This window comes from Conger conger, chromosome 7, assembly GCF_963514075.1.
Source record: "Conger conger chromosome 7, fConCon1.1, whole genome shotgun sequence".
NCBI classification, from domain to species: domain Eukaryota; kingdom Metazoa; phylum Chordata; class Actinopteri; order Anguilliformes; family Congridae; genus Conger; species Conger conger.
In genome coordinates this window covers 34,441,059-34,457,179 of record NC_083766.1, presented here as the reverse complement: position 1 = coordinate 34,457,179, position 16,121 = coordinate 34,441,059, and the positions used below count along the sequence as shown (strand labels likewise).

The 16,121-nt window shown below is 40.8% G+C and overlaps 3 protein-coding genes across 9 annotated transcripts; all 3 read left to right on the top strand.

The window, feature by feature from the left end:
- Window positions 1-839: 839 nt before the first annotated feature.
- LOC133133725 (uncharacterized) lies at window positions 840-5,016 on the top strand. 4 transcript variants are annotated; one of them, XM_061249890.1, is made up of 8 exons: window positions 840-1,126; window positions 1,367-1,699; window positions 1,814-2,077; window positions 3,810-3,941; window positions 4,047-4,067; window positions 4,161-4,199; window positions 4,329-4,349; window positions 4,629-5,016. In XM_061249890.1, exons 1-8 carry the CDS (start codon window positions 988-990, stop codon window positions 4,736-4,738), a joined length of 1,059 nt encoding a protein of 352 aa, XP_061105874.1. In that variant the 5' UTR covers window positions 840-987; the 3' UTR covers window positions 4,739-5,016. The 4 variants fall into 4 exon arrangements, with proteins under 4 accessions (XP_061105874.1, XP_061105873.1, XP_061105876.1 ...); XM_061249889.1 differs by having other exon boundaries at window positions 4,043-4,067; XM_061249892.1 differs by lacking the exon at window positions 1,814-2,077 and having other exon boundaries at window positions 4,043-4,067.
- A 1,341-nt stretch (window positions 5,017-6,357) lies between these two features.
- Window positions 6,358-9,916, top strand: LOC133133280 (hepatic and glial cell adhesion molecule-like). The gene is made up of 7 exons (XM_061249384.1): window positions 6,358-6,648; window positions 6,894-7,226; window positions 7,341-7,604; window positions 9,351-9,482; window positions 9,588-9,608; window positions 9,702-9,740; window positions 9,870-9,916. Exons 1-7 carry the CDS (start codon window positions 6,510-6,512, stop codon window positions 9,914-9,916), a joined length of 975 nt encoding a protein of 324 aa, XP_061105368.1. The 5' UTR covers window positions 6,358-6,509.
- Window positions 9,917-11,896: 1,980 nt separating this feature from the next.
- LOC133133167 (hepatic and glial cell adhesion molecule-like) lies at window positions 11,897-16,121 on the top strand. 4 transcript variants are annotated; one of them, XM_061249218.1, is made up of 9 exons: window positions 11,897-12,187; window positions 12,433-12,765; window positions 12,880-13,143; window positions 14,890-15,021; window positions 15,127-15,147; window positions 15,241-15,279; window positions 15,409-15,429; window positions 15,545-15,579; window positions 15,713-16,121. In XM_061249218.1, exons 1-9 carry the CDS (start codon window positions 12,049-12,051, stop codon window positions 15,950-15,952), a joined length of 1,224 nt encoding a protein of 407 aa, XP_061105202.1. In that variant the 5' UTR covers window positions 11,897-12,048; the 3' UTR covers window positions 15,953-16,121. The 4 variants fall into 4 exon arrangements, with proteins under 4 accessions (XP_061105202.1, XP_061105205.1, XP_061105204.1 ...); XM_061249221.1 differs by having other exon boundaries at window positions 15,409-15,451; window positions 15,713-15,816; XM_061249220.1 differs by lacking the exon at window positions 15,127-15,147.

The following is a 16,121-nucleotide window of genomic DNA, read 5'->3' as shown; positions in this document are numbered from 1 at the left end:
TTGAAGGAAAATGTTTATTGTGTATCATATCAATGTTTCTCCATATTTTGACAATTAAAAACTATTATGGATTTGTTTTGCTGGGCCTTTGCAATGAACATGATACAACTTTTCCCTGATTCATGTCGTCTGTGGATTTCCAAAATGAAGGTCTTTCTTCACCAGGGAAATAATTCTTCTGTCATCCACCACAGTTGTTTTCCGTGGTCTTCCAGGTCTTTTGGTGTTGCTGAGTTCACCGGTGTGTTCTTTCTTTTTAAGAATGTTCCAAACAGCTGATTTGGCTACACCTAATGTTTTTGCTATCTCTCTGATGGGTTTGTTTTGATTTTTCAGCTTAATGATGGCTTGCTTCACTGATAGTGACAGCTCTTTGGATCTCATATTGAGAGTTGACAGATTCCAAATGCAAATAGCACACTTTTTCTTTTGGTCCCTTAAAAAGTGGGAGGCACATAGAGTAACTGTTGTAATTCCTACACCGTTCACCTGATTTGGATGTAAATACCCTCAAATTAAAGCTGAAAGTCTGCAGTTTGTTTGTTTCATTTCAAATCCATTGTGGTGGTGTATAGAGCCAAAAAGATGAGAATTGTGTCGATGTCCCAATATTTATGGACCTGACTGTAGAAACATGAGTTTTAAAACTTTCAAATGTTATATCCTGTGACCATATTGATTGGAAATGTTGCTCTGAAAAAAAGAATGCAAAACAAAATGTCTCTGGCCCATGCTAGTCACAAGCTGTCGAAATGCCTCTTGACACATCCACCGCGCCTCCTTTGCGGTCGCCTCCAGTTGTTGGTCGAGAGGAAGTCTGACATACATTGGTCGCAGACCGCAGCAAGGTGGTGTTTTTCAGTTTTGTGCTCAGTAGTTTCTTAGTCGCTTTGCATGTTTAGAATGCTCAATGTCTCCAGTGATGCCGTGGGGTAGTTTTGGAAGTGGACATTTACGAGTGGACCACTGACCTCTAAGTAGATCCCTATGGGAAATGGAATGGGGCCTGGCTGGATACTGCAGAGGGACTGCTATGTCCTGAGAGAGAAAGCGCTTTGGAGTTTCTCCCATACTGTAGGCCTAATACTACATCTGCTTCTCTGCCTACACTGCTTGAGCAAGACGGGTAAGTGTACAAACAGCTTGATAACTCTTGTCAAACCTCGGCCCACTGGCAGGTATTTTCTAAAGCTTCAAGTTCATATTATTGAAGGACAACACTACACTTTTTGCATTTGTAAATATCTTTTTTATTCTACTGTACAAAAATAGATGTTTTTTTCCTCAAATTTTTAATAATTTCTGGATGAACAAATGCTGTTTGATTTTATCAAGTACTTTTTAAAGTCTTCTCTCTCTCCTGCAGCCTTCAGCACACCAGTGCAGACGGCATGGTTTTCCCCAAAGCACAGACATCCAGTTCTTTCCATAGACTATCCTCCTGAAGACAAGGCTAACCCAGTTACACAGGTGATGTGGAAGAAATTAGGAGATAAGCCTAGTCGTATTCTGGAACAACTGAAAAGTCACCAGTCGCCAAAGTATTATGGCAGATATAACAATAGGACTCACTATTATTTTCAAAATAACACCTTGATATTGGACAACATTTTAGAAGAGGATAAAGGCATCTATGAAGTATCCGTAGTTTACAAGAATAACACAATATGGACCAAGAAATTGCATCTGCAGTTCATTAGTAAGTATAAAAGCTTATGCTGTAAAGTTATTTTTAAATAATTCATAAAATGGCTAATATGTTATTATTCCAGTTGACACACCAACAGCAGCTTGCTTTAATTGTTTCCCATAGTGCCTCCACCCGATCCCAGCATTAAAGTGGAGATTAACGACTCCCATGTAATATTGGTGCTGAGGTGTGAGGTGGAGAGTGGAATGAAATTGTCCTATCACTGGCTGAAAAGTGGCCAGCTCATCCTTCAAGATGAGAGGCATTCCCTGGTAGAGAGGAACTTGACCCTGCAGGTGAACAATGTGACCAGTGCTGACTGTGTGAACTACACATGTGTGGCAGCCAATGGCCAGGTCCAGAGCGAGGGACACATTCAGCTCAAAGGTAAGATGTTTGGAGCAGGTATTGCAGCACTTCAAGACTGCACACAGGTAGCATGAATCGGTCTTATGTTTTGTGTCTACAGCTGAGGGAGATTGCGAAGGTTTGCCCTTCTTTTAGTGATGAAAAATGTCTGGAGAAAAAAAATTATTCTGTAAGCTGCTACATAAATTAATGCCTTTTTTGTCAGAAAGTGATCGACACGTTTTTAGGAAAAAAGAAGACCATGCTCCAAGCTTGCAGCGCAAAATGCGGCTTGACGAGGGTGCGGAGGTACGGTCGCAGTCTGCCTCAAATGAATGTCTTATTTGTGAAGGCTACCGTATTTTGCGAAAGAGACCGATCTTAAACAGCGACTAGTGTCATTTGAATTATGTAACGTTGCAATGAGCTTAACTATTGCCGGGATAGAATGGGAACATTCATTTGTGCAATCCATCCTTAAATGCATATGCATTAAGGACATACGTGCATCTTGTGATGCCTTGTCTAGATCGCACAAATACTGTGGTTCTAGCCCCGTTCTGGCCCCGTCCGCAGAATGCGTCACATGTACACGGGGAAATCGGAGCAAAATATTTAGTACAACTGGCCCAAGGGGTTTAGAATTGTAGAACCATCTTCAGGCGCATACTGAAATACGCAGCTATTAAGACGGCATCTTGGTTTCCCTTCCATATTACCACCTCATTGCATTGCCTTTTCGTTCTAGTATAAATACAAAAATACAATAGCTTGAACTGAAAACAAAAAGTGATGTGCACGTTCAATACATTTTCAATTTTTTATTTCATTCCTTTCTTACACAAGTCAGGATCTTCAATTGATACTAGGAGTTAGGTCAATTTAATTGGTAGTGAATGTTAGATTGTACTCTAAGATGTGAAATGTTGCACTTCACTTCAATGTAAATATCGTTGTTGTGGCTACGCTGCTCTGAATACGATGACTGAGTATGAGAGACTTGTAGATTATGTTTATGAAGAGTGATGGGGCAACTAGCTATCATATCATGCGAAAATGAAATGTAAAAATGATTTATAATTAACTACTGTATGAGTGGGTGCTGTGCATGAATAAAATATATCTTCATCTCCTTGCCGTTATGTTAGCTAGATAGGCAATTGGCCAACTAGCTAGACATAGTGCTGTGAAAAAGTATTTGCCCTTTTCCTGATTTGCTCTTTTATTGCATATTTGTCACACAGAATGGTTTCAGATCTTAAGACAAATGTAATATTAGACAAAGGGAACCTGAGCAAGCACAAAACACGTTTTTAATTTATTTAATGAAAAAAATGAGCAAGCCCCAATATCGCTCCTCAACGGCAATGGGAAAGACTGATTATTATGAGTCAGTCTTTAAAATAGCCTTCAGCTAATTTAGCAGCATGGGGTTTCATCCGGGTGCAATCTGTATGTACTGTCTTTGGGATTTGTATTCTGCTCCTTGTTTAACTTGGTTCATTTGCTTTAGTAACAATACGTACGGCGCAGTCCATACCGTAAGTAGTTGGACAGTGACACTGATATGGATATAAATACCTCACAGATTAAAGCTATTGCTTATAAATTTGGGAAATTCACTTATGTTCTCCTTTATTGTAAATTGCTCCAGATGAGAGGATCTGCTCAATAAATGTAAGACACATACTTGCTTGCTGAGTAATTATTTCTCCAGGATAAAGACTGGCCACTATTAACACTATTAGCATTGTCCAATGTGTACTTTCAGGAAGTGCTATCGAATTGTGCTCACCAAGTCCTGCCCCTGACCTAAATTTGAAAGTCATTCTGTCCATCACGGTTGCTGCTATCTGTGTCTTTGGTGTATGCATCCTGATCCTCTGCATCACACACCATCAGGGTAAGGGTACGCCGCTCTCTTAATGAATCCACACATCTCATTTGCTCCCCATTTCTTATATAATGGCAGATATATAATCTTGTTCTCGTGTTGTTTGCAAGGCAGAAATATGGCAGTGGTTAAGAGGTGAGCATTAGGTCTGCTTTCCAGTCTTTGGTCTTCATACAGTCGTCCTTCAGCATGAAGTTTTCAACAAAATGATTTCCTTCCCTTGAATAGGCCGCAGCTGCATCAAACAGCCTGCCACCGGCAGGAGCGGTAAATTGACACCTTTTATACTTCTTTAAAATCTCACTCATACTTTCAATTACAAGCACAACTAGAGAGTTTGATTAATCCCCTCATCGTTAATGCTGGATTTCTTTAATTCATGTGCCTCTTTCCTAGGTCGCAAGCTCAACGTGACAGGTGAACAAATATATTGCAACCTGTGAGCCAAACAATAAATTTGTTAAGTGCAGTTAAATTAATCTGGTTCCATTCATGTTTCTGAACCTGAACCTGAATTTTCTATCTCAGAATGTCCCGTGTATGAAGAAATTGGGGAAGAACAGGTAATCTGTTCAGTGACACCCTCTGTACAACTGCATGTCAGCCTTGCAGCCACCATCATTGAAATGGGCCTGCAGGGCATCATGGGTAGGTGTGCACCACCAGTAACGTTTGGCCTGTGTGTTTGCATTTTAGATATTGCCTGCAGCACAGGAGGCAGGGCAGCTGCTGTGTGTCTACACAGACTTCATGCCAAACTGCCTTGGCGCAGGATCAATACAGGGGCCGGTGCCGATGCCGATTGAGGATTTTGGCTATTCCACCATCCAGTCAGTGGAGCCACGGTCACGCCGTCAAACGAAGGGCATGTTTCAGCTGGAGCTGCCTTCAATAGGCGAAATGGGAGCACCTGATGTTTTGACATTAAGGAAATAAATAAGCAATGCTGCTGGTGTTATGCATTCCTGCACAAGGTGTCATTGAACCAGAATATGCGTCTCAGGCGTTTGCTTGCTTTGCACCTGGAACTGTCATCCAGCTGAAATAAAGAAAAAATGCTAAAGCCAGCTGTAAAGCACAAAAATATTTTATTGAATTTTCATTTCATATACTGAAGATCTGATTTGAGTCTATTTCAGATCTTGGGGGGGGGCAAGCAGAATAAATATGCGTGGCAAGTTATAGCCTGTAGCATTTCACATATAGATTAATGCAATGTAAAAATAATTAGATAATTATAATTTAATGTGAATTACTTCTGTATACAAGACTTGGTTCATGTTCTTGCACGCCGGAGATGCTGAGAGATTAAACTGACAGATGCACAGAGCACTGAGCACATTGAAGCTGCATGCGTGCATGCACAAATAGACAGGAAATAGAGTGCCTGCTGATAGGGGGGAAATGCCCTTTTTAACATTTCACAGGTGAGCATCGTCTGATGAAACAGATCCAGTAAAAACACAACAATAGCTATTCTTCTCTTTAACTTTCGTATTTATTTGCAAAGAAATGACAGAAAGTGAGAAAGCTTACCGGCTTTCTGATTTGCATCAGACACAGTAAGACTCTTATACACACTTTTCCCAAAGGGGGGGGGGGGCTTTACCAAAACAAAAAGACATGAAGCTGGCCACGAACATTTATAAGTATTTTGTCTTCTGAATACCCCTTGTTGACCTTGCTGTAAGACCAGAATGTGCTAGCTGAGAAGCCGAGACATTAAGGTCAAAGGCAGTCTGTCTGCTGGAGAGAGACAGAGAAAGACTCATAGTAAGCACTTAATTCAGAAAGTGGTCTAATAGTAATAAGGATTATCACTAAAATGTTATTTGTAATCATGTGATTGTCTTTATGTTAACACACATTGTCAATTAAGAATCAATGAAGAAAATCACTCTTACACTGCCCTTTTGTATGAGATGTATGAGAAATTTGAAGGGAAATGTTTATTGTGTATCATATCAATCCATCACTCCATATTTTGGCAATTAAAAACTATTATGAATTTGTTTTGCTGGACCTTTGCAATGAACATGATAAAACAGAATTCATGTCGTCTGTGGATTTCCAAAATGCAGAGAAGGTGAGGTCCCCCCACACTTGTTTTGCCACCTCACATGTTAAAAGATAAGGAACCGTATTGTCACTAAAACAGTAGCATTGTAAAATAGTTTATACATATAGAAGCATGAGTTTTAACACTTTCAAATGTTATATCCTGTGACTATATTGATTGGAAATGTTGCTCTGAAAAAAAAAAGAATGCAAAACAAAATGTCTCCGGCCCATGGGGTTAAATCACAAGCTGTCAAAATGCCTCTTGACCCCACATCTACCACGCCTCCTTTGCAACCCCCATCCCCCCCCCCCCCCCCCCCACCACCACCACCACCCAGAAGTCTATTGTTGGTCGAGAGGAAGAGACTGAAAGACGTTGGTCGCAGACCGCAGCAAGGTGGTGTTTTTCAGTTTTGTGCTCAGTAGTTTAGAATGCTCAATGTCTCCAGTGATGCCGTGGGGTAGTTTTGGAAGAGGACATTTACGAGTGGACCACTGACCTCTAAGTAGATCCCTATGGGAAATGGAATGGGGCCTGGCTGGATGCTGCAGAGGGACTGCTATGTCCTGAGAGAGAAAGCGCTTTGGAGTTTCTCCCATACTGTAGGCCTAATACTACATCTGCTTCTCTGCCTACACTGCTTGAGCAAGACGGGTAAGTGTACAAACAGCTTGATAACTCTTGTCAAATCTCGGCCCACTGGCAGGTATTTTCTAAAGCTTCAAGTTCATATTATTGAAGGACAACACTACACTTTTTGCATTTGTAAATTTGCATTTTGTTTTATTCTACTGTACAAAAATAGATGTTTTTTTCCTCAAATTTTTAATAATTTCTGGATGAACAAATGCTGTTTGATTTTATCAAGTACTTTTTAAAGTCTTCTCTCTCTCCTGCAGCCTTCAGCACACCAATGCAGCCGGCACGGTTTTCCCCAAAGCACAGACATGCAGTTCTTTCCATAGACTATCCTCCTGAAGACGAGGCTAACCCAGTTACACAGGTGATGTGGAAGAAATTAGGAGATAAGCCTAGTCGTATTCTGGAACAACTGAAAAGTCACCAGTCGCCAAAGTATTATGGCAGATATAACAATAGGACTCACTATTATTTTCAAAATAACACCTTGATATTGGACAACATTTTAGAAGAGGATAAAGGCATCTATGAAGTATCCGTAGTTTACAAGAATAACACAATATGGACCAAGAAATTGCATCTGCGGTTCACTAGTAAGTATAAAAGCTTATGCTGTAAAGTTATTTTTAAATAATTAATAAAATGGCTAATATGTTATTATTCCAGTTGACACACCAACAGCAGCTTGCTTTACTTGTTTCCCATAGTGCCTCCACCCGATCCCAGAATTAAAGTGGAGATTAACGACTCCCATGTAATATTGGTGCTGAGGTGTGAGGTGGAGAGTGGAATGAAATTGTCCTATCACTGGCTGAAAAGTGGCCAGCTCATCCTTCAAGATGAGAGGCATTCCCTGGTAGAGAGGAACTTGACCCTGCAGGTGAACAATGTGACCAGTGCTGACTGTGTGAACTACACATGTGTGGCAGCCAATGGCCAGGTCCAGAGCGAGGGACACATTCAGCTCAAAGGTAAGATGTTTGGAGCAGGTATTGCAGCACTTCAAGACTGCACACAGGTAGCATAAATCGGTCTTATGTTTTGTGTGTCCAGCTGAGGGAGATTGCGAAGGTTTGCCCTTCTTTTAGTGATGAAAAATGTCTGGAGAAAAAAAATTATTCTGTAAGCTGCTACATAAATTAATGCCTTTTTTGTCAGAAAGTGATCGACACGTTTTTAGGAAAAAAGAAGACCATGCTCCAAGCTTGCAGCGCAAAATGCGGCTTGACGAGGGTGCGGAGGTACGGGCGCAGTCTGCCTCAAATGAATGTCTTATTTGTGAAGGCTACCGTATTTTGCGAAAGAGACCGATCTTAAACAGCGGCTAGTGTCATTTGAATTATGTAACGTTGCAATGAGCTTAACTATTGCCGGGATAGAATGGGAACATTCATTTGTGCAATCCATCCTTAAATGCATATGCATTAAGGACATACGTGCATCTTGTGATGCCTTGTCTAGATCGCACAAATACTGTGGTTCTAGCCCCGTTCTGGCCCCGTCCGCAGAATGCGTCACATGTACACGGGAAAATCGGAGCAAAATATTTAGTACAACTGGCCCAAGGGGTTTAGAATTGTAGAACCATCTTCAGGCGCATACTGGATACGCAGCTATTAAGACGGCATCTTGGTTTCCCTTCCATATTACCACCTCATTGCATTGCCTTTTCGTTCTAGTATAAATACAAAAATACAATAGCTTGAACTGAAAACAAAAAGTGATGTGCACGTTCAACCTTTTTTTTGGGAATACATTTTCAATTTTTTATTTCATTCCTTTCTTACACAAGTCAGGATCTTCAATTGATACTAGGAGTTAGGTCAATTTAATTGGTAGTGAATGTTAGATTGTACTCTAAGATGTGAAATGTTGCACTTCACTTCAATGTAAATATCGTTGTTGTGGCTACGCTGCTCTGAATACGATGACTGAGTATGAGAGACTTGTAGATTATGTTTATGAAGAGTGATGGGGCAACTAGCTATCATATCATGCGAAAATGAAATGTAAAAATGATTTATAATTAACTACTGTATGAGTGGGTGCTGTGCATGAATAAAATATATCTTCATCTCCTTGCCGTTATGTTAGCTAGATAGGCAATTGGCCAACTAGCTAGACATAGTGCTGTGAAAAAGTATTTGCCCTTTTCCTGATTTGCTCTTTTATTGCATATTTGTCACACAGAATGGTTTCAGATCTTAAGACAAATGTAATATTAGACAAAGGGAACCTGAGCAAGCACAAAACACGTTTTTAATTTATTTAATGAAAAAAATGAGCAAGCCCCAATATCGCTCCTCAACGGCAATGGGAAAGACTGATTATTATGAGTCAGTCTTTAAAATAGCCTTCAGCTAATTTAGCAGCATGGGGTTTCATCCGGGTGCAATCTGTATGTACTGTCTTTGGGATTTGTATTCTGCTCCTTGTTTAACTTGGTTCATTTGCTTTAGTAACAATACGTACGGCGCAGTCCATACCGTAAGTAGTTGGACAGTGACACTGATATGGATATAAATACCTCACAGATTAAAGCTATTGCTTATAAATTTGGGAAATTCACTTATGTTCTCCTTTATTGTAAATTGCTCCAGATGAGAGGATCTGCTCAATAAATGTAAGACACATACTTGCTTGCTGAGTAATTATTTCTCCAGGATAAAGACTGGCCACTATTAACACTATTAGCATTGTCCAATGTGTACTTTCAGGAAGTGCTATCGAATTGTGCTCACCAAGTCCTGCCCCTGACCTAAATTTGAAAGTCATTCTGTCCATCACGGTTGCTGCTATCTGTGTCTTTGGTGTATGCATCCTGATCCTCTGCATCACACACCATCAGGGTAAGGGTACGCCGCTCTCTTAATGAATCCACACATCTCATTTGCTCCCCATTTCTTATATAATGGCAGATATATAATCTTGTTCTCGTGTTGTTTGCAAGGCAGAAATATGGCAGTGGTTAAGAGGTGAGCATTAGGTCTGCTTTCCAGTCTTTGGTCTTCATACAGTCGTCCTTCAGCATGAAGTTTTCAACAAAATGATTTCCTTCCCTTGAATAGGCCGCAGCTGCATCAAACAGCCTGCCACCGGCAGGAGCGGTAAATTGACACCTTTTATACTTCTTTAAAATCTCACTCATACTTTCAATTACAAGCACAACTAGAGAGTTTGATTAATCCCCTCATCGTTAATGCTGGATTTCTTTAATTCATGTGCCTCTTTCCTAGGTCGCAAGCTCAACGTGACAGGTGAACAAATATATTGCAACCTGTGAGCCAAACAATAAATTTGTTAAGTGCAGTTAAATTAATCTGGTTCCATTCATGTTTCTGAACCTGAACTTACCCTGTTTTTCTATCTCAGAATGTCCCGTGTATGAAGAAATTGGGGAAGAACAGGTAATCTGTTCAGTGACACCCTCTGTACAACTGCATGTCAGCCTTGCAGCCACCATCATTGAAATGGGCCTGCAGGGCATCATGGGTAGGTGTGCACCACCAGTAACGTTTGGCCTCTGTGTTTGCATTTTAGATATTGCCTGCAGCACAGGAGGCAGGGCAGCTGCTGTGTGTCTACACAGACTTCATGCCAAACTGCCAGGGGCCGGTGCCGATGCCGATTGAGGATTTTGGCTATTCCACCATCCAGTCAGTGGAGCCACGGTCATGCCGTCAAACGAAGGGCATGTTTCAGCTGGAGCTGCCTTCAATAGGCGAAATGGGAGCACCTGATGTTTTGACATTAAGGAAATAAATAAGCAATGCTGCTGGTGTTATGCATTCCTGCACAAGGTGTCATTGAACCAGAATATGCGTCTCAGGCGTTTGCTTGCTTTGCACCTGGAACTGTCATCCAGCTGAAATAAAGAAAAAATGCTAAAGCCAGCTGTAAAGCACAAAAATATTTTATTGAATTTTCATTTCATATACTGAAGATCTGATTTGAGTCTATTTCAGATCTTGGGGGGGGGGGGGGGGGGGGGGCAAGCTGAATAAATATGCGTGGCAAGTTATAGCCTGTAGCATTTCACATATAGATTAATGCAATGTAAAAATAATTAAATAATTATAATTTAATGTGAATTACTTCTGTATACAAGACTTGGTTCATGTTCTTGCACGCCGGAGATGCTGAGAGATTAAACTGACAGATGCACAGAGCACTGAGCACATTGAAGCTGCATGCGTGCATGCACAAATAGACAGGAAATAGAGTGCCTGCTGATAGGGGGGAAATGCCCTTTTTAACATTTCACAGGTGAGCATCGTCTGATGAAACAGATCCAGTAAAAACACAACAATAGCTATTCTTCTCTTTAACTTTCGTATTTATTTGCAAAGAAATGACAGAAAGTGAGAAAGCTTACCGGCTTTCTGATTTGCATCAGACACAGTAAGACTCTTATACACACTTTTCCCAAAGGGGGGGGGGGCTTTACCAAAACAAAAAGACATGAAGCTGGCCACGAACATTTATAAGTATTTTGTCTTCTGAATACCCCTTGTTGACCTTGCTGTAAGACCAGAATGTGCTAGCTGAGAAGCCGAGACATTAAGGTCAAAGGCAGTCTGTCTGCTGGAGAGAGACAGAGAAAGACTCATAGTAAGCACTTAATTCAGAAAGTGGTCTAATAGTAATAAGGATTATCACTAAAATGTTATTTGTAATCATGTGATTGTCTTTATGTTAACACACATTGTCAATTAAGAATCAATGAAGAAAATCACCCTTACACTGCCCTTTTGTATGAGATGTATGAGAGATTTGAAGGGAAATGTTTATTGTGTATCATATCAATCCATCACTCCATATTTTGGCAATTAAAAACTATTATGAATTTGTTTTGCTGGACCTTTGCAATGAACATGATACAACAGAATTCATGTCGTCTGTGGATTTCCAAAATGCAGAGAAGGTGAGGTCCCCCCACACTTGTTTTGCCACCTCACATGTTAAAAGATAAGGAACCGTATTGTCACTAAAACAGTAGCATTGTAAAATAGTTTATACATATAGAAGCATGAGTTTTAACACTTTCAAATGTTATATCCTGTGACTATATTGATTGGAAATGTTGCTCTGAAAAAAAAAAGAATGCAAAACAAAATGTCTCCGGCCCATGGGGTTAAATCACAAGCTGTCAAAATGCCTCTTGACACACATCTACCACGCCTCCTTTGCAACCCCCATCCCCCCCCCCCCCCACCACCACCACCACCACCACCCAGAAGTCTATTGTTGGTCGAGAGGAAGAGACTGAAAGACGTTGGTCGCAGACCGCAGCAAGGTGGTGTTTTTCAGTTTTGTGCTCAGTAGTTTAGAATGCTCAATGTCTCCAGTGATGCCGTGGGGTAGTTTTGGAAGAGGACATTTACGAGTGGACCACTGACCTCTAAGTAGATCCCTATGGGAAATGGAATGGGGCCTGGCTGGATGCTGCAGAGGGACTGCTATGTCCTGAGAGAGAAAGCGCTTTGGAGTTTCTCCCATACTGTAGGCCTAATACTACATCTGCTTCTCTGCCTACACTGCTTGAGCAAGACGGGTAAGTGTACAAACAGCTTGATAACTCTTGTCAAATCTCGGCCCACTGGCAGGTATTTTCTAAAGCTTCAAGTTCATATTATTGAAGGACAACACTACACTTTTTGCATTTGTAAATTTGCATTTTGTTTTATTCTACTGTACAAAAATAGATGTTTTTTTCCTCAAATTTTTAATAATTTCTGGATGAACAAATGCTGTTTGATTTTATCAAGTACTTTTTAAAGTCTTCTCTCTCTCCTGCAGCCTTCAGCACACCAATGCAGCCGGCACGGTTTTCCCCAAAGCACAGACATGCAGTTCTTTCCATAGACTATCCTCCTGAAGACGAGGCTAACCCAGTTACACAGGTGATGTGGAAGAAATTAGGAGATAAGCCTAGTCGTATTCTGGAACAACTGAAAAGTCACCAGTCGCCAAAGTATTATGGCAGATATAACAATAGGACTCACTATTATTTTCAAAATAACACCTTGATATTGGACAACATTTTAGAAGAGGATAAAGGCATCTATGAAGTATCCGTATTTTACAAGAATAACACAATATGGACCAAGAAATTGCATCTGCGGTTCACTAGTAAGTATAAAAGCTTATGCTGTAAAGTTATTTTTAAATAATTAATAAAATGGCTAATATGTTATTATTCCAGTTGACACACCAACAGCAGCTTGCTTTACTTGTTTCCCATAGTGCCTCCACCCGATCCCAGAATTAAAGTGGAGATTAACGACTCCCATGTAATATTGGTGCTGAGGTGTGAGGTGGAGAGTGGAATGAAATTGTCCTATCACTGGCTGAAAAGTGGCCAGCTCATCCTTCAAGATGAGAGGCATTCCCTGGTAGAGAGGAACTTGACCCTGCAGGTGAACAATGTGACCAGTGCTGACTGTGTGAACTACACATGTGTGGCAGCCAATGGCCAGGTCCAGAGCGAGGGACACATTCAGCTCAAAGGTAAGATGTTTGGAGCAGGTATTGCAGCACTTCAAGACTGCACACAGGTAGCATAAATCGGTCTTATGTTTTGTGTGTACAGCTGAGGGAGATTGCGAAGGTTTGCCCTTCTTTTAGTGATGAAAAATGTCTGGAGAAAAAAAATTATTCTGTAAGCTGCTACATAAATTAATGCCTTTTTTGTCAGAAAGTGATCGACACGTTTTTAGGAAAAAAGAAGACCATGCTCCAAGCTTGCAGCGCAAAATGCGGCTTGACGAGGGTGCGGAGGTACGGGCGCAGTCTGCCTCAAATGAATGTCTTATTTGTGAAGGCTACCGTATTTTGCGAAAGAGACCGATCTTAAACAGCGGCTAGTGTCATTTGAATTATGTAACGTTGCAATGAGCTTAACTATTGTCGGGATAGAATGGGAACATTCATTTGTGCAATCCATCCTTAAATGCATATGCATTAAGGACATACGTGCATCTTGTGATGCCTTGTCTAGATCGCACAAATACTGTGGTTCTAGCCCCGTTCTGGCCCCGTCCGCAGAATGCGTCACATGTACACGGGAAAATCGGAGCAAAATATTTAGTACAACTGGCCCAAGGGGTTTAGAATTGTAGAACCATCTTCAGGCGCATACTGGATACGCAGCTATTAAGACGGCATCTTGGTTTCCCTTCCATATTACCACCTCATTGCATTGCCTTTTCGTTCTAGTATAAATACAAAAATACAATAGCTTGAACTGAAAACAAAAAGTGATGTGCACGTTCAACCTTTTTTTTGGGAATACATTTTCAATTTTTTATTTCATTCCTTTCTTACACAAGTCAGGATCTTCAATTCATACTAGGAGTTAGGTCAATTTAATTGGTAGTGAATGTTAGATTGTACTCTAAGATGTGAAATGTTGCACTTCACTTCAATGTAAATATCGTTGTTGTGGCTACGCTGCTCTGAATACGATGACTGAGTATGAGAGACTTGTAGATTATGTTTATGAAGAGTGATGGGGCAACTAGCTATCATATCATGCGAAAATGAAATGTAAAAATGATTTATAATTAACTACTGTATGAGTGGGTGCTGTGCATGAATAAAATATATCTTCATCTCCTTGCCGTTATGTTAGCTAGATAGGCAATTGGCCAACTAGCTAGACATAGTGCTGTGAAAAAGTATTTGCCCTTTTCCTGATTTGCTCTTTTATTGCATATTTGTCACACAGAATGGTTTCAGATCTTAAGACAAATGTAATATTAGACAAAGGGAACCTGAGCAAGCACAAAACACGTTTTTAATTTATTTAATGAAAAAAATGAGCAAGCCCCAATATCGCTCCTCAACGGCAATGGGAAAGACTGATTATTATGAGTCAGTCTTTAAAATAGCCTTCAGCTAATTTAGCAGCATGGGGTTTCATCCGGGTGCAATCTGTATGTACTGTCTTTGGGATTTGTATTCTGCTCCTTGTTTAACTTGGTTCATTTGCTTTAGTAACAATACGTACGGCGCAGTCCATACCGTAAGTAGTTGGACAGTGACACTGATATGGATATAAATACCTCACAGATTAAAGCTATTGCTTATAAATTTGGGAAATTCACTTATGTTCTCCTTTATTGTAAATTGCTCCCGATGAGAGGATCTGCTCAATAAATGTAAGACACATACTTGCTTGCTGAGTAATTATTTCTCCAGGATAAAGACTGGCCACTATTAACACTATTAACATTGTCCAATGTGTACTTTCAGGAAGTGCTATCGAATTGTGCTCACCGAGTCCTGCCCCTGACCTAAATTTGAAAGTCATTCTGTCCATCACGGTTGCTGCTATCTGTGTCTTTGGTGTATGCATCCTGATCCTCTGCATCACACACCATCAGGGTAAGGGTACGCCGCTCTCTTAATGAATCCACACATCTCATTTGCTCCCCATTTCTTATATAATGGCAGATATATAATCTTGTTCTCGTGTTGTTTGCAAGGCAGAAATATGGCAGTGGTTAAGAGGTGAGCATTAGGTCTGCTTTCCAGTCTTTGGTCTTCATACAGTCGTCCTTCAGCATGAAGTTTTCAACAAAATGATTTCCTTCCCTTGAATAGGCCGCAGCTGCATCAAACAGCCTGCCACCGGCAGGAGCGGTAAATTGACACCTTTTATACTTCTTTAAAATCTCACTCATACTTTCAATTACAAGCACAACTAGAGAGTTTGATTAATCCCCTCATCGTTAATGCTGGATTTCTTTAATTCATGTGCCTCTTTCCTAGGTCGCAAGCTCAACGTGACAGGTGAACAAATATATTGCAACCTGTGAGCCAAACAATAAATTTGTTAAGTGCAGTTAAATTAATCTGGTTCCATTCATGTTTCTGAACCTGAACTTACCCTGTTTTTCTATCTCAGAGTGTCCCGTGTATGAAGAAATTTGGGAAGAACAGGTAATCTGTTTAGTGACACCCTCTGTACAACTGCATGTCAGCCTTGCAGCCACCATCATTGAAATGGGCCTGCAGGGCATCATGGGTAGGTGTGCACCACCAGTAACGTTTGGCCTGTGTGTTTGCATTTTAGATATTGCCTGCAGCACAGGAGGCAGGGCAGCTGCTGTGTGTCTACACAGACTTCATGCCAAACTGCCTTGGCGCAGGATCAATACAGGGGCCGGTGCCGATGCCGATTGAGGATTTTGGCTATTCCACCATCCAGTCAGTGGAGCCACGGTCATGCCGTCAAACGAAGGGCATGTTTCAGCTGGAGCTGCCTTCAATAGGCGAAATGGGAGCACCTGATGTTTTGACATTAGGGAAATAAATGAGCAATGCTGCTGGTGTTATGCATTCCTGCAAAAGATGTTATTGAACCAGAATATGCGTCTCAGGCGTTTGCTTGCTTTGCACCTGGAACTGTCATCCAGCTGAAATGAAGAAAAAATGCTAAAGCCAGCTGTAAAGCACAAAAATATTTTATTGAATTTTGTACT